The sequence below is a fragment of the Plectropomus leopardus genome, chromosome 16 (assembly GCF_026936395.1).
Source record: "Plectropomus leopardus strain MGB_pleo_1.0 chromosome 16, ASM2693639v1, whole genome shotgun sequence".
NCBI lineage: Eukaryota > Metazoa > Chordata > Actinopteri > Perciformes > Serranidae > Plectropomus > Plectropomus leopardus.
The window spans coordinates 20,826,772-20,854,742 of NC_142191.1; the positions used below are offsets into that span (position 1 = coordinate 20,826,772).

Below are 27,971 nucleotides of genomic sequence, written 5' to 3' on the forward strand. Positions count from 1 at the left end.
CTTGTTTCAAGTACGTTTTTTAAAAAAAAAAATTGGATTTGTGGCCATATTGTTAAGTTTACCAAATGAAATAAAGTCAAGTTGTCAACTGTAGTAATAGACTACAAGCAGTGGTATGAGAAACATTCAGATATTTTAAAAAAGTAAACCAATACCACAGTGTAAAAAAATACTCTGTTATAAGTAAACATCCTGAATTAAAACTATACTTTAAGTACAGATGTATTGGCAATTTACATATATTATATTACAGAAGATTATAGCTGATACATTAATGTGCAAGTATCTGCACTACTGCAGCATGCAATGTTGAATGAAGTACCTGAAAGCCATACTTGAGTAAAAGTACAGATATCTTATCAGAAAATGAAGTTAAGTCACCTATTTAAATATTACTTGAGTAAAAGTTGTAAACCCTCTGACATTTCATGTACTTAAGTATTAAAAGTAATTTTATGATATTAAAGTACTGAGAGTAAAAGAACAAGTAAATGCTGGTTTGTAAAAAAGCAAGTGGTTAAAATTCTGAGGATTATGAAGTTTTTTTCTAACAAACACCACCTTAAAAATAGAGCGTACACTAAACCTGGAGCAAATGATGTCTTTTGAACAACTTTAAGGACTTAAGGAGAACAAAATCTAGTTTTTGCTTCCCTGCCAATACTTCATTTGTTCATCCATCCCCTTCTTCTTTCCCTATTTTGCTATAAATGGGAAATTTATAGGAGTAAGTCTTGTAACAAAGTATTATTAATTTGTTACATTACACCACTGGCAGTATTTGAAGGTGGGGCCCATTTCAACTACTTTACTGCTGGCTATCTTAACCTATAATAATATGTCATTATTTATTTGTTGATGGTATTTTGCATTAATAATATGAATCAATGGAGTATGAAGTACAATACTGACTTCCAAAATGTAGTGAAGTATATGTATAAAGAAGCACAGAATGGAAATACTCAAGTAAAGTGCCTCAAAACTGTATATAAATACAGTATTTCAGTAAATGTCATGTAAAGTTAATTCTTTCGGCAATGCAGTTTGTGAATCAGGGTCGTGAGTTTACAGATACTGTTGTCCCATGTGTGTCCAGTTTCTGCTAATTGGTTGCACTCAGCACTTACTCTCAGTTTGGTAAGTCTTAAAGGTAAAGCTATTTATCAGTCTAGATTGTTTTGGTGTGAGTTGCCGAGTGTTGGATATATATTGGCTGTAGAAATGTTTGCCTCCCCTACAATATACTAGAACTAGATGGCACTCAGCTTGTGAAAAAAAAATCATTTGAAAAACTCAAAAACAATGTCTCTTTCAAGAAATCATGACCTTGTGAGCAGTTTCATGTAAGAACTATTTTCTTTACTGAACTATACCCACCTATCGCGGGACAGAAGTAAGCATACATCAAATGACAGCCCTTCTCGCACCTCTGAGCAAGCTTACGTTACAGCAAAGTGGACAGATATACATACATTCATTTAAAATAAATGTAAATTAACTTTTTTTCATCTTTCTGTGTCAGGATTCACGTGGTCGTCCAGTGGCCTGACTGCTCCAGCAATCCACTCCTGCTGTAAAGAAATCATCTCCTGATTTTTCTGTGGTAATCAAACAGCATCATGGAGAGCACTCGCGCCACTTTAAGTCTTTACACCCCGATCAGTGAGAGGAGCTGTGTGAGTCCATCCTTCTCCTACTGCAGAGGCCCAGCTTCCCCTTTTAAAGACCCTCTGATGCACAAGCAAGATCTAACCTCTGACTGCAAGGAGGAGGGTCCAGCTGAAACAGTGAAGAAGAGTGAAGCAGGCAAATTCTTCAGAGACACCCTCAAAGAGTTGAACGACTCCTCTGAGCTCTTGCTGACAGAGTTGTTCCCGTTGTGTTTGGAGTGCCAGACTTTCATGAGCATGGGTAACCAACAGGGCATGAAGATCAAGCCAAATTTTTTTGCAGAGGGTAGGGATGCTTTGCCGAAATCCCCCAAGTTACAGATTCCTCGGAAGAGAAGGAGAAGAGCAGAGGGGCTAGTTTACACCAGCGGCTTTCAGCACAACCTCAAGATGACACCCGGGACTCCATGGGCACGGAGGAGGCTGACAAAGCTCCAGATAACGAGCTCTCCTACCTTTGGGGAGTGGGACTTAGAGGAACAAAGGACGATCATGTGCACACCCGCAGCCAGGAGGAAGAGAGTTTTAGGAGAAGAAAGAGTTTTGTTGTTGGAGGAGAGGAACAGGAGTCCACAGGAGCTAAAGCCGACATGGAGGGTGCTGGATACTCCGTCTGGAAATGTTCAGAGATCTTCCAGCAAAAAAAGAAAGGATTTATCTGTGGAGGAGGAATGTGCCCTTGACTCAGACCTTTCTGAATATGACAATGATATGTACTCCACATACATCTGCTACACAGGAAAGACAGAAAACAGCACCAGGAATACTCAAGAAGACCAGATGACCAAGTCAGAAAGAGAAAAAGACGAGGATGAAAACGCAGAAAGCATAGATGAGAAGTCTTCTCAATGGAGGGAAAAGGAGGTGGAGAAGAGGGCTGCAGTACAGCAAGTAATGGACAAAATTGAGGAGGTGGAAGGGATCATACGGCGGGTGAGTCTTACCAGTTTGGACTTGATCAAAGAAGGTAGCGACGAAGCTCAGTTTATGTCAGAGGGGTGCATTGGTGAGGCCCAGAACAAGGAGTGCAATGACGATAAGTCTCTGCTGGTGGAGGAGCTTCAGGCTCTGGGTGAAGCTCTGAGTCAGAGTCTGCGTCAGGTCCTGAAGATGGAGGGAGCAAAAGCAGAGAGTGAACCCTTCAAAGAGGTCAAGAAAACTTCTTATGAGCCAAACCTTGAAGGATCAGCAAGGCCTCCACTGTCATGTTCCCACAGCTTCACCTCTACTGTGCCAAATAATTCATCATCACCATCTCTTTCAGCAGGTGGAGAAACCTCCCCTGTACCCTCGCCGTCCCTGTCTGCCATCCTGAGTGATTCTCTGAGAACATCTAGCAGCGTTGAAAGCATGTCTCCCATCCTGTCGCCTCTATTGACCCCAAGTCTCTACAGCCGGCTATCTCTGCCTCTGAGCCTGACCAACCAGTATGAAAATAACATCTCTGAGTGTCACATAACGTGGAGAAGCTCAGCTGAAGACAGTTTATTTTCTCAGGAGGCCAAAGGCTGTGGAAACGCCACCACGGTCCCTGGTGGGACAGGAAATGAGGAGATGAGTAACAGGAAGAGTCAACAGAGTCAGACGTACAGATGCAACACTGAGACAGAGACCAGACAAGATGATTTACTCTCTTCAGGTAATAATGCTGATTATGATACAACAGCAATGAATCATATAAAAATGTAGTAGAAAACAATCAAATTAGTGACTGAAGTTGAGTTTAAAGTTCAGATTTGACCTTGGAAACAACAGTTAAGAAAACAGTCTCATTGCATAGTCTATTTAGCAGCTGCTCTAGAGCTTTTGACCATATCACATGATCTTCATCAGGGGAGTTTGACCAGAACTTTGTCCAAATTAAATACAGCGTAAAAATAAATGCAAAGCAGGGATATCAGTCAGAAGCTTTTTGATCAGACAGTTTTTGATAGTCAGTAGCAAAAAGAAGTATTCAGATACTTTACTCAAAGGTGCCTATTCTTCCAATTTTCAGGTTTAAACAGTTTTTGTTTTTACTAGAAAATATTTAAATGATTTATTGTTCAAAAAACACTTTGGTTTGAGCATCCAATATTATGACATTATACATTTGATCGAAAATAAGGAAAAGCATAACAGGCCCCCTTAAAGAAATACCGCAGTCTAAAAATACTCCACTAGAAGTAAAAGCCCAGAATTTAAAATATAACTTAAGTAAAAGAACACCACCATTATCAGCAAAATGTATTTAAAGCACTAAAAGTAAAAGTACTCACTGATCAGAATGATTCGGTTTACATAAATAGAACAGAAAATTATTTTCACAGTGCCGAACTTTTTATTTTATTTTAGGTTTTTACCACTAACAAATATAGTTCTTCAGCATGAAGCCATTTTCAGATACTTTGTACAACTGGGTACAGTACTGCATAAAATCATACAAGTTTATCAAATATTTCATTGATGTTGCAAAGTAAAAACTAAAATATTTCCTTCATAGTAAAGTGAAAGTATAGAGTTGCATAACATAAAATATACTCAAGTAAAAGTACCTCAAAATGTTACTTTAGTACAGTACTTGAGTAAATATACTTAGTTTCATTCTGACACTGTTGATAGTTGACAGCCATTATCTGAATAAGATATTTCATACCCAGTGTTATGTGAAACTATTATTTTCTTAAAGAACTGTAAAGAAATGTTAAAGATTTCTTTGACAGGATGTAGCATGACAGCTTTTTTTTTCTAGAATTAACTGTTGGTTTGTTTCAACTGTTCAATTGTTGGCTGAAGTATTTTAAAGGATTTCATAGCTGTATCTCATACGTGTTTCAGTATGTGCTTCATGGTTGCTCAGTGTACAGAGGATTAAAGAGGACAAAGTACCTTTATAAAGTGTGTGTATGTAAGAGCATGATGCTGACTTGGTAAGTGAAGTGAACAGAGGAGGAAGAAGAGCAGCCGGCCTTAAAGGTGGAACATGCTGAGTTCTGACTGTCAGATCTACACATTGATTAAGACGCTCTGAATTTAATGCTCTCTGAATTCAGTCTGGTGGTACTTCTGTAGTCTCTCTCTCTCTCTCTCTCTCTCTCTCTGTCTCTCACACGCACGCACGCATGCACATACGCACACTGTCTCTTTTTCTCACCACAGCTGCTGAAGCAGACCTGAAGGATGTGTGGTAGTCTGTAAATAATGACCCCTTGCAGGTTTGACATACCACCACGTGTGTGTGTGTGTGTGTGTGTGTGTGTGTGTGTGTGTCTGTGTCTGTGTCTGTGTGTTTGGCATGTGTGTGCTCAGGCATGAAGTACTAGTGATCACATGATGTGGATATAGTCTCATAGTCCTGCAGTGGCACTGACCTGAGACGCCCACCGTTTCCATCTAAAGAGCAGAAAATAAATTGTTGTAAATTGTTGTAAATTGTGTGTGTGTGTGTGTGTGTGTGTGTGTGTGTGTGTGTGAGTGAGTGAGTGAGTGAGTGAGTGAGTGAGTGAGTGAGTGAGTGAGTGAGAGAGAGAGAGAGAGACTGTCTGTCTGCCTGTGGGAGGAGTTTACCACGTTGGATTTCTTTGTAGATGGATGCACACATTAAACACCTCACTGGACGTATTAAAATAAAGGTTGTACAGGGTGTGCTGGTCTTGTACTGTAGCTACCTTCACATATGCCCCTTATTTCTTGTCCATTATGGCACATTATAGCCTCATAACTTCTTTTACGTGTGTGTCCCCTTTTTATCAGTCTGTGTCCCCTCTCTAACTTAGTCTGTATTTGTAGGTCGTGAGCGCAGCACAGACAGAACTTGTCACGAGTTATTTTTTCCTCACTAGTAGTTTCAGGACTTTGAGTCACAGAGTAGATAATTGACCTGCTGATCTGGTCAGAGCTGATCAGATCAAGGAGCAGCTGCTGCAGGACTTTTAAATTGAGTGTAAATAAATGGTTAAGTTTCCCTTTCACGATGCTTGACGTTTTGCTGCCCCTTTATTGCCCAGAGTAAACTCTGCACTCCGAGAGTGTGGTGCAATCAATAACTAAACAGTAAAAAAAAAGTTTCTCATTATTATGAAAACACTTTTCATTATTTTAAGATGAGTAAGTCATTATTTTAAAACAGTATCTCATGTTCTCATCACACAGAAATGAGCTTTTATACACAAGACATTTTTTCTATAGAATAAAATGAGTCTTGTTTGGATTATCAGGGAAGATAATATTCAATATACTGTATATACAGAAAGTGTGAATTGGGATTATTTGAGCAATCTTAGAGCTATTACAGGGAAAATAAAAAGAGAAAAGTATGTTAAAGAATAAAACTGTAACTCATACATAGAAGTGATGGCCTGAGTCTGGCAGACAGACCAGTAAAAAGTCAGATGTCTCCTCTTCACTGCCAGAAAATGAAAACTGGACCAGGCCGTGCTGCAGAATGCCTGGCTGTCCAAATAGGATTAAGGCTCTGCGCTTTGTGAAATACAACACATCTTTAGAGAATAATGATTAGAGTGAGAGGAAGAAAGACATGCAGAGCCCTTTGAGGGTTTTCTTCTCAAAGTCCAGTGTTCTCGTCAGTGTGGTCAAATGGAGGACAGATAACACATTTCCATAAGCTGTTTAATCTTGCTGAGGACAGCTATGTGTCTGCTGAAAGTTACACAACTGGCATCTCTATTGGCGCTCTCATCTGAAATGATACTGATGGGTTTACTGTGGAATAGCTTCCTCTCTGCACCCAGGACTATGTGACCAGCTTGACATTAAACTGGGAAAACCAGGATACAGAAAGTGAGAGAAAAGACAGCCCTCTCCTCAAGGCTGAGCTGCCTTTGACCACATCTGAAATTAGCTGGTTGTTTTCACATTTCCCTAAAGCACCATCACTACATTTTTAGCTTGGCTGCAGTGAGAATCAAACCCCTAATTCATACTCATAAATCTTACTTGGGAAACTCTTAGACAAAAATAGATAAATAGATATTTGTCTTTTTTAAATACGCATCCAAAATAATTTCAAAACATGTCCTGTGAGATAATTAAATATCTCGTCGTGCTTCTGCAGTCTGCACTCTTAATAGTTTTTCAATTAGCACATTTGGCTGAGGATCACTATCTGTCAACCATACAACAAAGCACATCAATCATCCTACTAATGCGACATAGGTATTCAGCATGCTGTAGGACATAACTGATGGGGATATTAAAGCTTATTAAAACACTATAAATAGCAAAACATTTCTATATAGAGCTAAATCTGCTCCGATGTATGAATTCATTTGGACATGTCATCTTGATTTGCACATTTTTGGAACAGCTTCCAGGGGGCAGACTCTGCTTTTGTGTCTGCTTTTATGTCTTTGCATCTTTAGGCAATTTCTTCAAATTTGGCAGAAACTTCCATTTTGACTCAACAATGAACTGATTAAATTTTGGTGGTCAAAGGTCAAGGTCACTGTGGCCTTGCATCTGTCTCATTATCGTGAAAGCAATAACTCACGAAGACCTAGAAGGAATTTCTTCAAATGTGGCACAAATGTCCGCTTGGACTAATGCATGAACTACTAAATTTTGGTGAGCAAAGGTCAAAGGTCAAGATCACAGTGACCTGACCTGTGTGTCAAGCATCCATGTTTTCACAGCATGTATGTAAACTACAACTGCAACCTGACTGGTTTGCAAAGTTATACAACTGTGAGGCGGTAATTTTTCTAGATCTTTATCAGGCACAAAACATCAAAATGAGTATTACATTATATACATCTGAACAGCTGTCTATTGGCTATGATGACCGTATACTGTAGTGGACAGTGAACTAATCATTGGCCGCAGGTGACAACAAGTGGAAAATGAAGCAGTATAATATACAGTCAAATAAAGAAGTCTATGATAACCAGAATGCTGAGGGGTTTTATGTTCTTTTTGAAATGTAAATGTTAAACAGAGAGAGTTTCTGCTTTTTATTTTTAGCTGAAGTTCTGTCCTATAGCCTCAGGGTGACACTGCAGCATAACACACGAGATTTACTGCAGGGCTGGAGAGTTAGTCAGACTTTTGAAGAACTTTGCGTTGACAAATTTGGCATTCATTTTGTCTAAAGCAAGTTTAGAGTCTTAGTTGTGAAAGCATTTTCATCTCTCCTCTTACTGTGTGTAAAAAAATCAATTTTGCATGTAAGCCTGCTGACACCTGGATAGCAAAATGTCAGCTGACCTCTGACCTTTTGATTGAGCCTATAGGACCTCCACTTTCCTCTCCACAATGGCCAGCAAGAGCTCGTGTTGAAAGAAAGGGCCTGCATGTCTTTTCAGGTTACACAGTCAATCAACTGATTATCCCAATGGCTTATGGGTCTTGTAGTCAGTAACACTCCTCACCTCCCCAACAATTTTGCAAATGTTCCTGGCATTTTAGACCCCTATAAATGTTCAGAGAAGATAAACAAATGGCTCTTCTCTTCTCTTAAGGGGAAAAGCATTTCCTATTAATTCTTGTTTTCTAAAAGTGTTTTATATACAGTAAACTCTGAAGTAGACACCTCTGTCTGTGATTAGTTTTTCACTCATATTCACACATTCAGTGCACTGTTTTACCCTCTTTTTAAGTGCCTTGATACTTGATACCTTAGAAAAACATGTGGCAAATGTTCACTTTCTGTGATATTGTTATCTGCTTTGAATATGGACAAGGTGAAGCTTAATTTTATGGCCCCATTGAGTTTTCCAGCTAATCCTGGTCACCTGCAGCATTTTTTTTCAAGGAAATATTTAATGCAGATTTAAAAAATAAACAAAAAAAAATCTTTTATTTAAGTGTGTTAAAACTTCTATTACTCAATGACAGAAGCACTTACAGTAATTCTGATGTTGGGAAAAATCTTCAGGGTGTTACCGTTAAAATGAGACCATGCATCTATGTGTACTGGAAGGGGAACAAGGACAGATTTCAGTTTACTTTTGGTACGCCTTGGATTGACATTCTAGGTGAATTTTACAAGAAGTGAAGTGAGTTCACTTTTACTATTGTTCAAGATTCTTCAGTGATAATGATTCTGCTCTGTTTACGATCTCCTCTCCAGATGAGGCTCTGCAGAGGCAGGAGAAGATCTGGCAGCAGGAGGTTGAGGAATCTCTCTCCTTCTGCAGGTCACTTTCTCATCCCTCCAGACCGAAACACATCGACTTCCTGCGCATCACAGCTCCTGAGGATGACATCATCGATACACCGACGTCCACACCTCTCCCATTGGAGCTTCTGGTGAGTAGTTTTTAGTTATTTCTGTTTTTTGTTTTTTTTAAAGAAAGACATTTGGGGGGGCTTTTTATCTGTAATTACAGGACAGTGACAGCATGAAAGGGAAAGAGAGATGATGACATGCAGCGAAGGGCGCAGAGGTTGGAATTGAAACTGTGGCTGTTGCAGCAAGAACAAAGCCTTTTATGCATGATGTGCCTGCTCTACCAGGTGAGCTGCTGACCGACCCAGACTCAGGTTTTAAGGACTACCTACTGGCTCTTTTGAGATCACAAGAATAAACTACTGTGTAAAATGTTAACTTTTTTGTCTGTAAATTGATGCTATTTGACCAAGAAAAGGGCTAAAATGGATCATTATTATTTTGGGGTAGTTACAGTCATCATATCAACATCATCTTACCATAGGAAGAGCAGTTAGGATGTCTGCAGAGCACATGAGGAAATCTGTGTACAATACTTTAAATTAGGACTGATGGCAAACATGGTCTCAATAAATAGTTCCATCTTTTAAAACTGCATAGGTGGAATTTGGTGCTTTTGACTGGGATCTCCCCAAGACCCCAGTACATTAGTACTTTTAAAAAGCACACATTTAACCAGAAACAGAAAGCAGTAATATGAAGTCATTAGGGACAAACAGATTGTCACTAAAATTCTGAAAACTTTGAATGATAGAATAAAGCACCTGTGACATGTGACAAAAAGTATACTTCTGTGGATACTCCATTCAGTAGGATGAGGGCTCTCTAACACTGGAAAAAACATTCCTCATTTGAAAATTGCTGCATCAACATGACATCATCCTAAATGTTCACACTACAGTCCTGTGGACCCAGGTTCAACAAATGGACTCATGCATTGTGTGGTGTGTGTGTATGTGTGTGTGTGTGTGTGTGTGTGTGTGCAAGTGTGTGCGTAAGTGTGTGAAATAAAGAGTGCCTTGTGGTTACATAACAGAAAGGATTTAATGCAACTCTGTAAGTACATTGTATAGGCAATGGTATCTGCGCTAGCATGCAAAGGTAGTTTACTTGGTTTGTAAGCTCTTAAGCTCTGCGTCTTTTCATCAGTACACATATTATATATCTGTGTATGTGAGGAAGAAACTTGAAACAAATTACATATTGATACAAATATAGTGAATATACATATATAAGTTAATATTTAAACTATTATTATTATCATTATCGTTCATATTATTATTTGCACTGAAATATTTCTTACATTAGGATTTGAAAAGGAAAACAAACAACAGAAGAACAACAGAACAAAGATAAACAATAGCAAAAAAAAAAGAAAAAAGAAAAATAGCCTTCAACCATTAAAAAACCCCAAAACATAACAAAAACTATTAAAAACAAAACAGGAAAGCTTAGGATGGAGGAAAATTTAATTTTTAGATTAGTATTTCACATAGGGCCTTAAAAGGAGAAATAAGAAAGGAAAAAACTAAATTATACATTTTAAATTTGTCATTTTAACCACAGGCTAACACCAACAAAGATAGTCTACAACTAATGAAGAAAATGTGGACTTTATACTTTAAAAAAAACTCTTTGAATTATGGAGAATCAGTTCAAACACCAGACAAACATCCACATCTGTAACCATTCAGTAAAGACCTTTTTACTTCAGTTCCACTACACTGTGTTTTGTTGATTTACTGTAAAAAGCACATTAGGCACACTCTGTATTTCTGCCTAACGCTGGATTCAGTCTAGTGTGTTTGTTCAGCAGTGTTTGTGTGTGTGCTCTCTGACTCTAATGCTATTTCATGGGATTATCTGGATTCATTCCTATTACATAAACACAGCTCACATAAAAGCAGCACTGTATACCTCCCAGGGGAATGCAAAAAGCACTTTATTAGTATTTGTACGATTAAGTGCAGCCAGTTAGGACAGGCCTGCAGGATCACAGGCATGGCTCTGAGTACAGTAATTATCAGGGGAAATTGCAGTGTGATGATATGCAGTGAAAGCGTCAGTCACCTGCTGCTGGCTGTGACAATGTGACATTTAAGCAAACAAGGGTGGAACCTGAGAATAACCCAAACATGAACCCGTGACGGAGGAAGTTAACAGTCTCTCTCGCTCTCTCTCTCTCTTTTTTTTTTTTTTGGATTCAGGAATCCATTAAAAAAACTCTTCCTCATGCACCTTGAAATTCATGTCAGTCAAAGACCTTTTCTATGTTCTTCATCCGTGAGGTGCCAGGATTTGTGCTGTGATCCTGTTTTGCTTTCTGATATTAAATATTTTTGTGGTCATCTAAGGACAAGTGTTATCACATCTTTAATCTCACCCTCAAGTTACTGTATTATTATATTTTGTTGGTGTGCTACTTTCTTTTGCTTTATTTTATTATTGTTGTATTATTATTATTATTATTATTTATTTATTTTTAAGTTCTCTTTTATCTATTATATAATTACTTTTTTTAACACATATGTATATTTTTCTGTCCTCTTTCTGTGTTGATCTCTTAAACATCCTTTTCTTGATGTGATATATTCATTGTTAAGAGAATATACACACCTATACATAATGTTTTGTTTGTAAGATTCACTCATTTTCACTTTTTTTGACACTTTCTATAACCAAATTTTTGTATTTGTTTTGAAAAATATTAGTTTTTTTTTTAAATTATCAACATCCAATTCTTGATTGTGACATTTTTCGTTCCCTTGTTTTGCAAATGTATACACATTGATTGTAAGATCTGTTCATTTTTACTTTTCAACTTCAGTCAAATTCTTTCTTCTTTTGTATTGATCAGTGTCACCAGTGTGACTATCTTTGTTTTGAAAATGTCTTTATTCAGCAAAAGTTAAGGTGTAAAAGTGAAGGTGAAATTTATTTGTAGGACAAATTTCATACTCAAAGGCAAATCAAAATGCTTTAAAAATGCATTCAAATATAAAACATTAACATGCAAATCAATAACTTCCTTTTATTTTTACCACTTAAAATCTAACAAAGATTTTCTGTCTCTGCACTTTATGTTAGATTCAATATGAGCTGATTAACCGTACAGTGGAGGTGGGGTTCGACCCACTAAGACTCCCAGATTAGCCGGGTGTTGCTCAGTGCCGGCAGGGGAGCTGAGAGACCTCCCTGTCACTTTGGATTTACAGTCCATAACGTTTAACAAATGATCCCTGGCAGTCCTATTTACCCTCCTTCAGCTCTGGGTGTGGTGTCTCTCCATCTGTTCCTGGGTGGCTTCCTTTGCCTTACAGCTCACAGATCTGTCAGGGTGTCGTCAGAAACAGTGGCTGAAGTCACCATCTGCTACCAATTACAGTATGACAATCTGCAGCTCTGTAAAGAACTACAGAAGGTGTATGGGAGCCAGAGGGAAAGGGAAGAAGAACTTGGAAACTATAACCACAACTTGGATCTGACTTCTAACTGTGGTTAAGTGAGTCACTCTCGCCAGCAGAGCCGTGGAGGCTTGGAAACCCTCACTTTTCCATGACTGAGTGGATTTCGCTCCTGTTATTGAGTGACTAACTGTTGCTTCCAGATTTAGGTTTGAGACTTTAGTTCTTCTGTAAGACATGAAGGAACTGCTGTAGCCGTGAGAGGATCAATCTATTTGTTTTCAACAAACTGGAGCGGAAACAGGTCGGACTTTCAGGAGTGGTGATATGACTTTATTGACTTAAACATTTCTAGCGTTGTTATTCATACAAAGTGGAAGTTGCATGATCCTGGAAACAGATTTACAAATTACTGCATGCCATACAGACGCCCTTATAAACTGCATTTTTGCTGATGCAAGATAGCACAATGTTGCGCTCATGATATGAGTATTTTTAATGGCAACCACAATGTTGACATTGTGGGAAAAGCTATTCAAGAACATCCCTCCATTCTGGATAATGTCAGCAATTTCTTTATGAGTGACTTGTGAGCAATGGAGGAGCACAAAGCCATCCTAAAATTTTTCCGGAACCTCTCAGAGGAGGAGAATGGGGACATAATACAAGGAGACACAGAGCTGAGTTTTAATCATGTAAAGAAAAATGGGGATATGAGTTCTGAAGAAACTCTGAAGAACAGTAGAGACTTCTTATCGCATGCTATATCGCCTCATGTTGGAGAGAATACGACCCCTAACTCAGAGGGATATATACCTTGGAGAGAAGCTGGAAATGACTCAGATATGACAGAGGAGGAGAGGAATAATGTCAACCTCAGAGAGCAGCAAAGTGTGGCTGCAAACGCTGAAAATGGCTCAGAGAAGCAGATGTTTGCAACAAATCAAGAACAGAATAAGACACCAAATGAAAATTGTGACAAAGGTAATGGCTGCAGCAAGGAAGATTGTCACATATCTGAGAACTTGCTGCATGAAAGTGAATTGAATGAATCTGTGCAACCAAGATGTCAACTCATTGCAAATGACTCAGCAAATACAGGTAGTGATTGTGTTGCACCAGTCAGTGTCGAGCAGGACGACACTGAAGATGCTAATCAGAGAGAGAGAATAGAAGAAAATGTTCACAGCCAGGAAGATTTTATTTCAAGTACTTACAGTTTGGATTTTGACCCTGAGGAATCTGCAGAAAGTGCATCATTTAAATCCAAACATGCAGAGATGACCGTGACTCGGACAGGACCTGCAGTTGAGGATGAACCTACACCAGCGCTAGAGGAAGCCTTTAGCCCTTCTTGCATTCAAAATGAAGAGAAGAACGATGCAGAAGAGGACAGTTATGACGAAGAAGAGAAAAGAGATGTATTTCCAGATTTTTCTGCTCAATCCCACCATCCTTCCATTCCAAAAGACGAAAATATCTTCATAACATCTGCAGCCAACAACCCTCCACCTGGATCCACCTTGACTCGAGCCACCTTCTCCCCAGGCTCCTCCACGGACAAACAGATCCAGCTCCCAGCCCTCTTCAGCGGCCTGAGGGTCCTCAGGAAGGGGGTGGTTGGGCCCGAGCACGACACCGTGGCGCAGATCAAACCGTCTTCTCAAGGAGCAAGGAGGGACATTTTCCCTGAGAGGCAAGGTGATGCTAAAGTTCAGGGAGGCTTCCTGGGTCAGATCTCCCAGTTCCTGAACCGGGAAAAGAGAGATGAGAAAGAGGAGAGGAAGGAGGCTGAGGGAGAGCAGGATGAGACTGATGAGATTGAAGAAGGTCAAGAGGGTGATAGGAAAGAACCCGAAACAGAGGAGGAGGTTTCAACTGAGTCCACGAAACCTTCTGTGTCCAGTGCAGAGGCAGCATTCGATGCCTTTAAGGCCTTTTTCACCCCGAAGCCTTTAAAGAAGGACCCAGCAGAGAAGGTGGACCTGGAGGCAGTGAGGAAGAAGATAAGAGCAGATAAAGATGTGCTGAGAGCGCTTTTTGAGAGAACCAATAAGACCCCTGAGAAGAAAGACTCAGCTGATGGCAAAGTACGAATTCTGTATAAACCAACAAGCATCAACTTGCTTCACCAAAACCTTGATTAGAATACCGTCCTGTGTGTAAAGAAGCTCTAGTTATGATCAATACTGTATAAATCTGTTGTCAAATTCTGTTTTATTTCCAGTCAGAAGCATCCACCCCAGCAGAGGGAGAGGAGAGAACTCCTGGCCGCCTACAAGCTGTCTGGCCGCCACTTAAAGAGGAAAAAGTTGGGCTGAAATATACAGAAGCAGGTACTCATTCATTAATTCACATCCATCATTTTGTCATAAAAATGTTTTTATCTATCCACATTGTTTAGACTCCCATACAATTATCTGCTGTATGTGTTCAATTGTGTTTTTTTCTTCTTTTTTTCTAAACTCATTTAAATTGAATATATAGAAAAGTCTTTAAAGTATAACATTTTGCCTTTGCTACAAAATGAGCTTTTATGTGTTACTAAATACTACTTATTACATAATATGCAGCATTTTTCTTTAAAAATAACAATTAAAAGACTCTAGCAGTAATCGCAATCATCACTAATGACCCACTTGAAGTGTGTGGCGGTGTCTTTATCTACAGAGACTATGAGACTAAGATTATGGTGATAGTCGTGGCTGGAGGTAATTCGTTTTGGGTCGTCCATCCATTTTACCGTCCCATTGTTGTGAACACAATATCTCAAGAAAACCATGTGGGAATTTCTTCAATTTTGGCACTTGTGCTTACTTAAACTCAGCAATGAACTGGTTAAATTTTGGCTGAATTTGGAAATTAGAGAACAATTCTCCAAAAATAAAAACAATAAATATATTACCATTAAAAAAATATAATCCATGCAGATTAATTCGGCCTTTATTAACACTATGTTCTGAATATGTATGACAGACAGTTCATTAGAGACAGAGCAGCAGAGGGCATAGGAGTGTTTGCTCTGTGTTATCATGCGGTGGATTTAATATCAAGCGTAACTGCTTCGGTAAACACAACTCCACCCCGTGTGTGTCCACAGCGAACCAGTCTGTAAGACGCCAGCACCTTTAGTGTGTGAAGGGATTAACTGGACTGCACACTCAGGTTAGTGGCAGTCTGTGGCAAAGACTGTGATGCCTTTAAGCAAATTATTAATATTTCATTGGAAAAAGATTTTTTAAATCCCATTGGGGCTTTTTTTGCCTCAGGTCACTGGATGCACAATTTAAAAATCTAATCTGAGGGCAAAATTAAGGCCGGCACAACTCTACAGTCTGAAATATCTTAACTAAACATTTTCAACCCTAATAAGTACTATAAATCTCTAAACAGGGATTTTATATTTGTGCCTTTTTGTGTTTTTGTAGTGATTTGCATGAAACCATGTGGTGCTGGCAAATAAGCTGTCAGTCACAAAACATTATTTTTCAAAGGCCAAAAAGGTCAAATCCCAGTTTTAGAAATGTACAAAATGTCACTCACAGCTTTTAAAAGGATTTGAAAGTGGTCCTGCTTCATCTGGATGAGCTCTAAAACTTAAAATCATCCCATTTAGTTTGAAAAAATGTCTACTTCTATTCATCAGTTAGATTATCACAGGTTGTTTGAGCAGAGATAAAACTGTGTGCTCCATGTGTACACACCCACAAATACACTTCCTGTAAGTACTGTCTGGACAGTAAATACACTTTATAACTAACCCTAAATAAGTTCAGTCATCCATTAGCAGATAAATGTTTGCATAAAGAGTTTGTCTAAAGTGCCAGAGCTGTGTGCCTGCATGAGTCTGTTAGTCATTTGAGGCTCTACTGCCATCATCTGGTCAAACTTCGTATTGTTAGTTCATCCTCAAACAGCCTCCTGCAGTATTAAAACATGAATTCGATTTGTCATGCAGAGCCAGTCACAGTTCTCAAGTGTCTCTTAATTTGTTCGTTTTGCCATCAACAACACTAATGTATCCATCGCGGTAAAGAAAGTGCTCTCGGGCGCCGCAGCTGTAATAATGAACATCTGTTTGTGGTGCAGGAAGGAGCTCAAAGCTGTTTTTAAATGCATTTCCTGCTCTGTTTCCTCTCAGAGCATCAGGCTGCTCTGCTGCAGCTGAAGAGAGAATGCAAAGAGGAGCTGGAGAAGTTACAGGTCAGTATGAACAATACAGTGAGATGCTGATGTGCTGCCAATTTTTGGCACTTAAAAGGATTCTATTGACACTTTGGGAAATAAGCTTATTCTCTTTCTTGCCAAGAGTTAGATGAGAAGACTAATATCACTCTCAAATATGAGATTGGTATGTTTCCATTAGAAGACAAAAACAGGACAATTATAAGAAGTGGTGTACGTTACAGGAATGATCCAAACTGTAAGATATGGTTGATCTGCTGCTCATATAGCTTTCTAAAATGTACAGTCTGTTTCTTTCCACTGTTGATAGCACGTCTCTGAGCATGTCTCTCCTCAGTAAACAAAGAATTCAAAAACAGATGAAAGTTTTGTTGAACTGAAGTAAAAAAGGTTTGTGTTTTAAAACATCAAAACTATATCAAATCATCTGTTCACAAACTATCCCAGAACTCTGCCAAGTCTCATTTATCCAGCTGTGTGCTCAGTCCCAGGCATTTCACTAAAGCATCATGATTTACAACACTTCTGCATTAACAGTACAGATGATTATTTCGGTAGTAAATTATTCCTTTAACTTTTACTTTAATTTCCAGGAGGACTTTGGTCATGAACTCTCCAGACTGAAGTTGGAGAATGAGGAAAATGTCGCCCGTCTGGAGCTCGCTCTGGCCGAGCTGCAGGCTGAACTCTCCCAGGTTGGGACCCGCCGTCATGGAGAACTCAAAGATGTCGCTGTATCAACAGAAGACGACTTTTTACCCAAATCTTTCCGCACAGTCTGCATCCAGACAGACCGGGAGACTTTTGTAAAGACTCCTGAGGATGGAGAGGCTGCAGGGAGAGGCTGCACCAGCCCTCAGCAGCAGAGGGTGACCCCAAAGAAGCTGGACCTGACTTCTATCAGCCTCAGCTTGGCTGGTCAGAGGGACGAGACTTCCTCCTCAACACATGAGCCTCCATCCCAAACTCCTCCTCCACCTGGAGCCACGCTGCCTCCAGCAGAACAACCATCTGCTCCTCCTCAGACAACCAAAACAGACAATCGTCCTCCTCCTCCTCCTCCTCCACCTCCTCCATGTTTGTCATCACCCATTAACAACATGCAGCCATCTAAAGTCCCTCCACCTCCTCCTCCTCCTCCTCCTCCTCCTCCTCCTCCATCCCTGCCAGGCTTAGCACCACCACCGCCTCCTCCTCCAGCTGGAGGTTTCATCAATGAAACGCCTCCCAGGAAACCGACGGTGGAGCCTTCTCGACCCATGAAGCCTCTTTACTGGACCAGAATCCAGATCCAGGACAACAAGTGGGTTCACAGTAAATAAAAACACAATGAAATAAACTAATAAAACAATATTAAAAAACCCAAACCTGAGGCAAAACAATTAGCAGAATAATCAACTGATCATCAACAGAAATTTAATCTGCAGCTATTTTGATAACTGATTAATCATTTCAGTTATTTTTCAAGCATAAATGCTAGTTCCTGCTCTTCCATTGTGGTGGTTTTCACTATTTTAGTAAACTGAATATCTTTGGGTTATTAATTATTGGTCGGACAGAACAAGTTACTGAAGATTTCATCTTGGGTCAAGTCATGATAGTTAACTAAAACTAAACAAGAAACTAAAACAAGGTAAACATTTTAGTTAACTGAAATAAAAATAAGAACTAGACTGTGAAAAACACAACTTAAATAATATTGTGGGCTTAGAAAATACTAAATAAATGACAAAAAAAATATATAGGAAATGTCAGTTTGTAAGTTTTAGTCTTTGATAATTCGGTCAAATGTGTTATTTCAACAAGCATGAGAAGGCATGACGAGCATGGCTTTACTGAAACTGAAAAAATACAAAAATAAAAACTACATAATCATACGAAACTACAATAAGTTTACATTTGGAGCTGAAAAAATAGTGATGGTCATTTTAACAGCTTAAAACAAAGCTGATTAAACACTATGTTCTCTCACCCACAGGAGCAACACACTGTGGAGCGTTTTAGAGGAGCCACATATAATCAACACCAGCGAGTTTGAGGATCTCTTCGCTAAAACCACCACACATACCAAGAGGAAGCCGCTGTCAGAGGCTTTTGTCAAGAAAGCCAAAGCAAGGAAGGTAACCTGCAAAATTAACTGCACACTTCTCATCAGGGGATTATTTCAATATGTCCACTAGAGGGAGTAGATGCCATTGAGTGTACAGATGTAAAATTGTTTTTAAAAAAAAATGCATCACGAAAAAAGATTGAAAGAATACAGATTTTTTTGATATTTCTATGTCTTCTTCATATTAAGTATTTTATATTCAACTCACGGCTGTGATTTATTTAGTCACTCTACAGTAGAGGTATATTTTGTCATTTCCTCTTGTAGTTCCTCATTTAATTCATGTTTGCTGCAATTACAGAAAGGCAATCTAAACTATAATACATAAGAAGATATGAGAATGCACTAAAACATCCAAGAGACAGTGAGAGGGAAACACAGAATATATTTCAATAAAAAGACAAAAAAAAATCTGATCTGTTCATTTGAACCAAGGTTACAAACTAGGGTGAGGCATAACATGACTGTCAATTGTTTTGCTCCATTATTTCTTAGTAAACTCTCCATTAATGACTCACTAATTGTTTCTAGTGGTGAGGTGGTCGTGGTAACGATGTGTGTGCATGTTTATCTCAGATCATAAAGCTGTTGGACGGAAAGCGCTCTCAGGCTGTAGGCATCCTCATATCGAGTCTCCACCTGGAGATGAAGGACATACAGCAAGGTCAGTTTAAGAGCTAATCATTGTTTTGTTTTGTCCCTGTGAGCTGCTGATATCAGGAATGACTGAAATAGGAAATAAACCTCATATACAGTGTAGTAATATTACGCAGAACCTCGGATTTCATGTAGAGCCTCATTGTGTTCTATGATTAGCTTAAATCTAAATTTAATTGGAGTTTTGATCATTGAGAAATACACCTTGATAGAGTATGTTCTTTCCCAGGCCTTGGGCATAAAAAGGTGTACTAGAGCACAATAACAGATATAAGTTTTATATCTTAGTTATAGTCTTTTACCTCTTCTTTTATCATATTTTTTCAGAAAAAAAGATTTTAAAGAGCTAAAGAGAAAGATAAAAATCTAGAAAAATACATAGATCATTGTTACACTGTAAAACAGTAAAACACCTAAAACACCTAGCAGTTATTAAAATTTGTAGAATTTGCACTACAGCAGCCAGCTTCAATATTAAAATGCTTAAAATGCTGAAATGATTAAAGTATCTATAATGATAATCCAATAGTGTAACATATAAAAATGTAATACTGACAGAGTGTATTTGGTTGTATAGTGAGCACTTTTATATTTATATAAAACATATATAATATATTTACATTTTACTAATACTTTTCCCCAAGTTACTTCAACATTTTGTTTTGTTTTTTGGAGTATTTTTTATTTTTTTACTCGGACGTAAGTAAAGGATCTGAAAAAGTCTTCCATCACTGGCCAATCCTGATATTATTACAGCTAGCTAAGAAGGTTAATGAAATAAATCCATCCACATATTCAGTGTTTTTCCTGTCGTGTACCTGTAGATACTTATTCTTGTAATGGCCTCTGAAGGACTTTCATAAGAATCACCATTAAAACCTCAAAGAGTGTGTAATCAAACAAAAATCATGTCAGTCACATAAAATTAGAGGATCTTAGTAAAGTCAGTACACTAGCTCTATTTTCAAGCCAGTCTCTGGAACTTGAACATGCAGCCGTTATCTGTAAACATTCAGGTAACCACAGCTCTCTGAACGTCACCCTTGGTAAAATTAACCCCGACATCACACTGCAGTTACCCTGTACTTCACTTTGAATATGTTACTCAACACAATGTCAGCATCCAGGTCACAGAGAGTCAATCTGCTAATCGCAAACTGACAAACATTTTGAGGGAAACAGCAGATTTTGTTTCTCAGTGAGAGGATCTGCAGCTCTCTGTTTGGGCTCTTTGGTTTTTTTTTTTTGTATATTGTCATAATGTTGTATTGAATGTTTGGTATTCAGTTAAAATTTGATATCTGTGCCTTTTCACATTCCCACCTCTAGCTGTACTGGCTGTAGATCAATCTGTGGTGGACTTGGAGACCATCGAAGCGCTGTATGAAAATGTAGGTGTTACAGCACACGTTACTGCAGTTTAAACAAGCGCAACTGTACATTTAAGAACGCTTAATCTCATTTATTGTCATTGTGTCAGAGAGCGCAGCCAGAAGAACTGGAGAGGATCAGGAAGCATTACGAGACGTCGGAGGAAGAAGACATTAAACTGCTGGACAAACCTGAACAGTCAGTGTCTCATCTGCTGACAGTTTAGAGTCTGCACTGCTAATTTATGAACGCTCTCACTGTCGATGCGTTTGTGCTGCAGGTTCCTGTATGAGCTGTCTCAGATCCCAGACTTTGCAGGCAGAGCTCACTGCATCATCTTTCAGTCGACCTTCATCGATGGGATCGCGTCTATCCAACGCAAGCTCAACACAGTTTCATGTGTCTGTAAGGTAGGAACAAAAGCACCTGACAGCAACCTGCTGCACGTTTGACCTTTTCTTCTCATGACATATCAATATGTGCATGCATTTCACTGATCATGTCTTTTTAAGGAGCACATATAGTATGTTTGACTCCCTCTGCTTCCATGATAAGATGCTCAGTGTATTTTGGCCTTAGTACAACAGGACTGAATGTGTTTCTTTGCTCTGTGATCACAATTGGATAGTTCTGAGTAAGCTATTTTAAAGGTTTAAAAGTAACATCAGTGTTCAGATTTAAGCAAAATGTGTATTTATTCTATTATGATATTTGTTAAATAGAATATGGAGGATCTGAGGTGCTAGCTGTTTGTAGTTGATCCTGTATGTGTGTTTCCCGTTTTGAGGCTCTGCTGGAGAGCGATGGTGTAAAAGATGTGGTGGGACTTGTGTTGGCTCTGGGGAACCACATGAACGGAGGCAACAGGACCAGAGGTCAGGCCGACGGCTTCGGCCTAGAGATTCTACCCAAACTAAAGGACGTCAAGAGCAGAGTAAGGCCATGGTATCTGAAGAAGTACTGTAGTGGCTCCTTTTGAGGCCATTTCTTCCCTACTGAGAATTTACATGCGTCCTTGAGTAAGCAACAGATGAAGACTGTGGTCATACTGAACAAAAGAGCATCTGTTTGGTCTCTGAACCTAATAAAGTCATAGGTTCGGACATTGTTAAAAAATTACTTGTAATTTTTGTACTAAAACATTCATTTTTAATTAATTGAGCAAATAACTTATCCTGTGGTTTATTGCTTTCCATAATATGGGCAATCCAACAAAATAGTTAGAAATGCTATGTAAATTGTTGTATTTATTGACGCACCAATGATAAAAAAAAAATGCAGTTTCATTTCCAGAAACCTGATACTTAATGGTAGAGAAAATTAACCCTAAATGAAAGAGTACCTTACGTCTTCCTTTTCTTTGATTTATGTTCAGTTTAACCTGAAGAAGAGGTGGCAGATCTTTTTTTCAGTCTAGCCTCAACTGCCTCTAACAATCACAGGGTTTCATGATGTGGCCTGGGAGGCTAATCTCTGGCTTAAAAGGTCCATAAAGCACATTCTGCAGCTTGTAAAAGCTTATTACTCAGACTGCACGGTGGTAAAAGAAAGGTGAACTGAATTAGTTAATCAAAATTTTTATGAACTCACAGGAACTCACTCATGTTTTTAATTCAAACATTTTTCTGAGTGATACATCAGAAAAATGTTAAATGTTAAAAAATACCTTGCATGCTCTCTGAATATCATACAATGAATGATCTTAAAATACTTTTCTTTAATTCAAGTGTTAATGAAGGAACTGGGATATGACAGTGAGCCATTGGCCTGCACACAAAAGTTTTACTGCTGCAGTTTTGATGGGTCTCCTGCATTTCTTCACAGGACAATCGAATCAGCCTGGTGGACTACGTTGTGTCATACTACCTGCACAATGTGGATAAGGTATAAGTTACATGTTACTGACATAATTTTTTTTGTATGCTTTACTCTACAAGCCAATGTGCTTCTATTGTTTTCCTCCAAATGTTTGAACAGACTTCATATATACACCAGGTATTAATGCTTGAGTTATTGGATCATAACCGGACTCCTTTTAGTATCAGTGTCAATGCACCAAATACGTCCTCAACACCTACTTAGTCCATTCGCTTGGATCACATTTGGAGGTGGTCTGGGCCATTTGTGGCCACATTCTTTCAACAGTGTGTAGGCTAATGTGTCCTGGGCCACACTGAAGGACTGCCTATTTAGATGACGTCCTTACTCATCTGACTCCTCATTGGATAAGAAAACTTTTGTTGGTGCAGTTACACATAAGCAGAGCCTTGCCACTGTATGTCCAGTAAATGCTCAGTTCAACGCCTGCCCAGTTAGCATGAGGTAACACATCAGCAGCAGCCGCAGCAGCAGCAGCTGTTAAACAGCCCCAACAAACTCATACAGCCAGTGAAACAGCATAACTGTATGGTCAAACATAGCTAGAAGCAGTAAAGTTAGCCATGTGAAGCTAACAGTTAGCCCTGTCACTGTGTGTGTGGCTGGGGCAGACTCTTATCAGCTGTCTGCAGCTCACACTCCTGCAGCAGTAGTCTTTCAGTGGTGCTAGTCTCATAATACACAAAGAGAGAGAGAGAGAGAGAGAGAGACAATTTTTTTGCATGTCTTTGTCTTTTTTTGACTCATTCGATTCAACTTTTACAGTCGTCCCGAAAGTGAAATTGTCCAAAGACGCACTTCATTTCTTAGTTCCTGATTTTCTTGCTGTTTTGATACTATCACACCAGAACGCCGGCACAGACAAGAGCATGTTCCCTCTTCCTGAACCTCAGGACGTCTTCCTGGCTGCGCAGGTCAAGTTTGATGACCTCAACAGAGACCTGAGACAGCTCGGACGAGATCTGACAAGTATGTGACATCACTACAGCAACCTTTATATATTCCAGCTCTTTATCTCTTACAAACAAACAATCAAACAAACAAACAAAAACACCCTCTTAAGTAATAAATGCCTGCCAATACTCCTGTCCACATCTTTCAGTTCATAATATTAAATGGTATTGATCTCCAAAACATTTGCTCCACTTCAGGGCCGTGGGCAGTGCTGTGATAAGAGCTGCATTTTGTGTGTGAATACAATCAACAGGATGATCCTCTTCATTATGAATCAATTTAAATAAGTTTTTTCTAAAGGAATATATTATGAAAAATCACTTCATACTTTAACATGCTATCATAACATGCACTACTGCAATATGGATCAAGTATATGTCACCACACATAGTGAAGGAGAACAAACAGATTACTCATAGTTTTACAGGTTAAGAGAGCACTACAAGCATATCCAAAACACACAGTATTTTAACCTCAAAAATACATCACAGTACCCTATTTAAAAATTAGGCCGCATACAGACAGAAACATACACAAACAAGCACGCGAGCGGCCGCGCACACACACAGACACACAAACAAACACACACAAATCATCGTCGGCATATTCCCTGAAGTCAGAAAAAAAGTTTGTCAGTCTTTAACTATTATACGCGTGCTTATTAAAAAAACAAACAAAACCGGGGCCATCAGTTGCGCAAAATAGACCAGAACATATCCAAACCCGCAGTTTCAAGCAATCCAAAAGGCCAACTTGCACAGCACAAAACAACATAGCCAAATACTTTTTTGCAGCACAATTTTTTGCGTGAAAAAAACCGGTCCAATAATGGTATTAAACTGCACGGCGGCAGCTCATAATAGAACAGACACTGTACCTTGGCTGGGTTTGCGCTTCACTTATGTTACTCCAAAAGTGGCTCATGAGTGCATTAATGTCCAAACTGTTCGAAAGGTGAGCACATTCATCAGGGACAGGCGCGTGCATCTACAGCGAGCTAACCTACATTAGACTGCGTAACATCCGTTGACCATGATGCTTAGCGTTATTTTAATTACTAGTTATTATTCAGTGTTTCTAATTAACTTTTAAAACTTATTTAAAAATTCATGATTTGGTAAATACCAACAGAAAAAATAATATAATTAAATATAAATATATATAATTTAAATTTTATTTCCTTTATTTTTTTTTTCATTTTGAAGAGTGTTGTGATGTTGGCCTTTTCCAGCAGGGGGTGCTACAGCAGCCCTACTTCCCACGAACATGCTCCACTTTTTTTTCCACGTTTTAGTGTGACTGGGTGACCGAAATAGTCTCGCCTTGTGGTCATTTTGTTGTGTGTTTTTGTTTGAAAACCTCAGCCAGGCTGTGTAACTCTATCACTTTGATTTTAAGAGGTTCCCACAGACCAAACCATGGCCCAGTCTGGTATCATTTTTCATCAGACACCCCCCACCTCTTCGCAACTCACCACCCTGGTTTCCCATCACCAGCCCCAGCCATTGAGTAACTGTTTATACTTAGAGCTAAAGGCCTGCTTCTTTCACCCAACGTGAGTTAACTACAGCTCAAGAACAAAAGATTTCCTCTCTGTCTGTCTTATCCTTCTGGCCTGTTCTCCTCTCTCTCTAAGTGTGCCCATATGACGCCATTCAGCAGTGCCAGCCAGTAAAGTCACGTTGAGGACAATGCTCACTCGTACATGTGCACGATTGTGAGTGAGTGCATTGTTTTATCCCTGTGTATGCATGTGTTTTTGCACTGTGTGTATTCAGAGACTAAAAGGAGTCTTGCCACTGATACAGGCCTGGCGCCTTTCAGATCCAGCTTCTAATCCTCCTGCTCATCAGATCTCCATCGTTGTGCCTTTGTGCCCCTGTCGCCAGTGCAGAGAGACCATAGCTTCCCACTTATGTAATCTCCAGACCTTCGGTATCTGTGGTATCTCTGCATGGGCCTCTGCAGAGATGCACGGATCCTTAACCTGCTCGGCTGTATCGCCCGGGCTCCAGTGTGGCCCCCAGATGTGTGCCGCAGATAGCTTTCTTTACCTCTCAACACAGCTTTGTCTTATCGGCCCGTCTACCCAAACCACCGTGCAATCTGGATCGTCCCGTTGCAGGTTCCTTTTGTTCTGCCTGTTTGAACCGCCCTCATGCCTGGTTCTGTCGCTCTTCACTCTCCCTGTGTTTTGTGTTTGGTTGGTATGAAATGTTTCCCAACACAGTTAAAGATAGATTAGTTTCTCTTAAGTCATCCGTGCTGACTGTTGAAGGAAATGAGATCCATCAAAAAGAGCTTTTTCACCATAAAACAGTTAGTAGTTCACCCAAATAACTCCAGAAAACATATTTTCTCAGTAACCTGTTGTAGTATCTACATGTAGACATGAAGATTTGATTCTCCACTAACTCAAATATAAAGGAGGTGAATTGATTTTCATCTCTGCTGCTCATATGCTAACAAAATTCTATGTAAAAGTTGGCCACCAACATTGTTACACATTGACATATGATCAATTTAGATTGTGAAGTCAGGTGACCAGAATTCAATGTCGTCTAATGCCGACCTCAGTTTGATGAAGAATTCTGATGAAAGATGATGTTGATGTTTTGTTGGTGTTAAGTTGTTAAGTAACAAAAATCCAACATCTCGCAACATCATCTTGATGTAGAATAAAATTTAGTTACAAGGCATGGAGAAAAAAACCTGATGTCTGCAAAACATCATCATGTTAATGAAATTCTTATGTCATTTAACATCTAAAATATCATCAACCCCATTTTCATTCCAACCAAAATTGAAAGTCTCTCCGAGGTGGGAGTACTACATCTTTCTGACTTTACAAATGTCTGGTGCCAGCTGAGCAAGCAATATATTTTTCCAGAAGCTCAGCCGTGTTTACTCTCAACAAAGACCGATACCAATTTTTGAGAGTTTGAAAATAATCAGATTAAGATGTATCAGTGCACATATAACATAATGTAAATAAGCATCCCGTAAACTTGTTAATAGCTCACTATAAAGTTTTTTATGGATGGAAATGTTGGTCAATCAATTCTTTGGTCCATGACTGGTTCCGATTGAAATATCTCCACAACTATTGGATGGATTGCCATAGCTGACATTTGGGGTTTTAGGTGAAATGTTTTGTTAACTATTAGATGGATTTTCATCCATCACTTTGGTTGATGAAACAAAAAACCCTGCAAGACTGTACTTTGTGTTTAGTGCTAATCAGCAAATCGTAGCATGCTTACATACAAAACTATGAAGGCGAAGGCCGCCAACATCACCAGATGCTGATATTTGGTTGAATTTAGGTTGTGATGTCAGGTGACCAAAATCCAATGTCAGGACAGCTAACGTCAATTTGACATTGATATTTTCCTGGTTTTAAGTTGGGTTGTTAAGTAACCAATGTCTAAGGCCGACTTCATCTTGACGTTGAATTTAGACGTAAACTGTGAATACAAAAGTCAATGTCTGCAAAACGTCATAACGTTCACGCCCACACAACATGAACTTCTAATGTTTTTAGACATTCAAAATATCATCAACAGGATTTTCATTCTGAACAAAATTTAACGTCTATCTGACGTAGGAGTCCAACATCCTTTTGACGTCATATTGACATCTGGTTCTTTACATCAGCATGTTAGCACTGTCATTGTAAGTTTGCTAATTAAAATCAGCATTAAGCTCAAAACCCTGCTGTGCCTTCTGTAAGCAGGGCTGTAGATGGCTTTGTTTTGCATTTTGGGTTAGCCAGCCCTTTAAAAACTAACACTGTTGTCAAGACTTTATTGGGTAGCTTTATTTATAATAGATGTTAAAAACATCTTTAGCTTTATAGATTGTGTAATAGAGATTTTCATGTGAAATATTGGTTGTGAAGATGTAGAAGTTTCCCTCTTGAAGATGTACTGTAGCCTGTGTTTGATGTGATTTTGCATTGATTGATGAGGTGACTGGTCTAAACGTATCATCATCAAAACCTTAAAATCTTCTCACCATGAAACCAAATCACTGCTTCAGCCTCACATCTGAGAGCACCACACTCCTCATCAGCCGGCTCTGTTTATGTGGAGGTCTATAACCCTCTTCAGTCTGAAATAAGCAAACTTTTGTCGAACACAAAAGGCAGACAAAAGTTAGAAAGGAGAAAGAGATACCCGCCTCCAAAGTTTACACAAATCGTGAATGAAAACAGTATTCTTTTGTAATCTTATCTGAGAGATGTTGATCGAGCGTCGGGGTTTGGGGTGGTGGAGGTGGGGGGGTGCAGGGTCTCGGCTCCCTTTGCAGCCTCTATTATGACTGGCTCCGCAGACTGGCTCCTCTGATCCACTGATTGGACGCAGAGCAACATGGAGCCGCAGACTGGCAGAGGAAGAGAGGGAGAGAGAGAGGGAGTTTGCAGTCGCCATCTCTGGGTGAATCTCAATAAGTGATATCTAAAGAGGAAGTGGTGTTGATAACCTCCTGCTGGGGCACAGGTGGAGCTAGTTTAACCCAGAACTCTCTGTCTCTCTTTGCATCCATCATGTTGCAGTTATGGGTTTAGAGCTGCA

General features: G+C 39.2%; 1 protein-coding gene and 1 long non-coding RNA gene across 4 annotated transcripts in view; one reads left to right on the forward strand and one right to left on the reverse strand.

Moving 5' to 3' along the window:
- The window catches only part of fmn1 (formin 1), a 33,104-nt gene that overhangs the window by 195 nt on the left and 4,938 nt on the right, over positions 1-27,971 (forward strand). The window contains exons 2-14 of one of the 3 annotated variants that reach the window (XM_088089287.1): positions 1,523-3,309; positions 8,737-8,915; positions 14,467-14,575; positions 16,381-16,442; positions 17,018-17,727; positions 18,403-18,544; positions 19,111-19,198; positions 20,521-20,582; positions 20,672-20,760; positions 20,843-20,972; positions 21,350-21,496; positions 22,387-22,446; positions 23,289-23,409. In XM_088089287.1, coding sequence (XP_087945413.1) covers positions 1,620-3,309; positions 8,737-8,915; positions 14,467-14,575; positions 16,381-16,442; positions 17,018-17,727; positions 18,403-18,544; positions 19,111-19,198; positions 20,521-20,582; positions 20,672-20,760; positions 20,843-20,972; positions 21,350-21,496; positions 22,387-22,446; positions 23,289-23,409 — 3,589 coding nt within the window. In that variant the 5' untranslated portion in view covers positions 1,523-1,619. Of the gene's footprint in view, positions 1-1,423; positions 3,310-8,736; positions 8,916-12,549; positions 14,330-14,466; positions 14,576-16,380; positions 16,443-17,017; positions 17,728-18,402; positions 18,545-19,110; positions 19,199-20,520; positions 20,583-20,671; positions 20,761-20,842; positions 20,973-21,349; positions 21,497-22,386; positions 22,447-23,288; positions 23,410-27,971 lie in introns of those variants that run through there. The other 2 variants (XM_088089288.1, XM_088089289.1) reach the window with 2 other exon arrangements.
- On the reverse strand, positions 2,128-26,072 carry LOC148186888 (uncharacterized). Its single transcript, XR_015779095.1, has 3 exons — positions 24,272-26,072; positions 2,615-2,774; positions 2,128-2,328 (listed from the first exon to the last, which is right to left on the reverse strand). It is a non-coding gene; the product is annotated as an uncharacterized LOC148186888 (long non-coding RNA).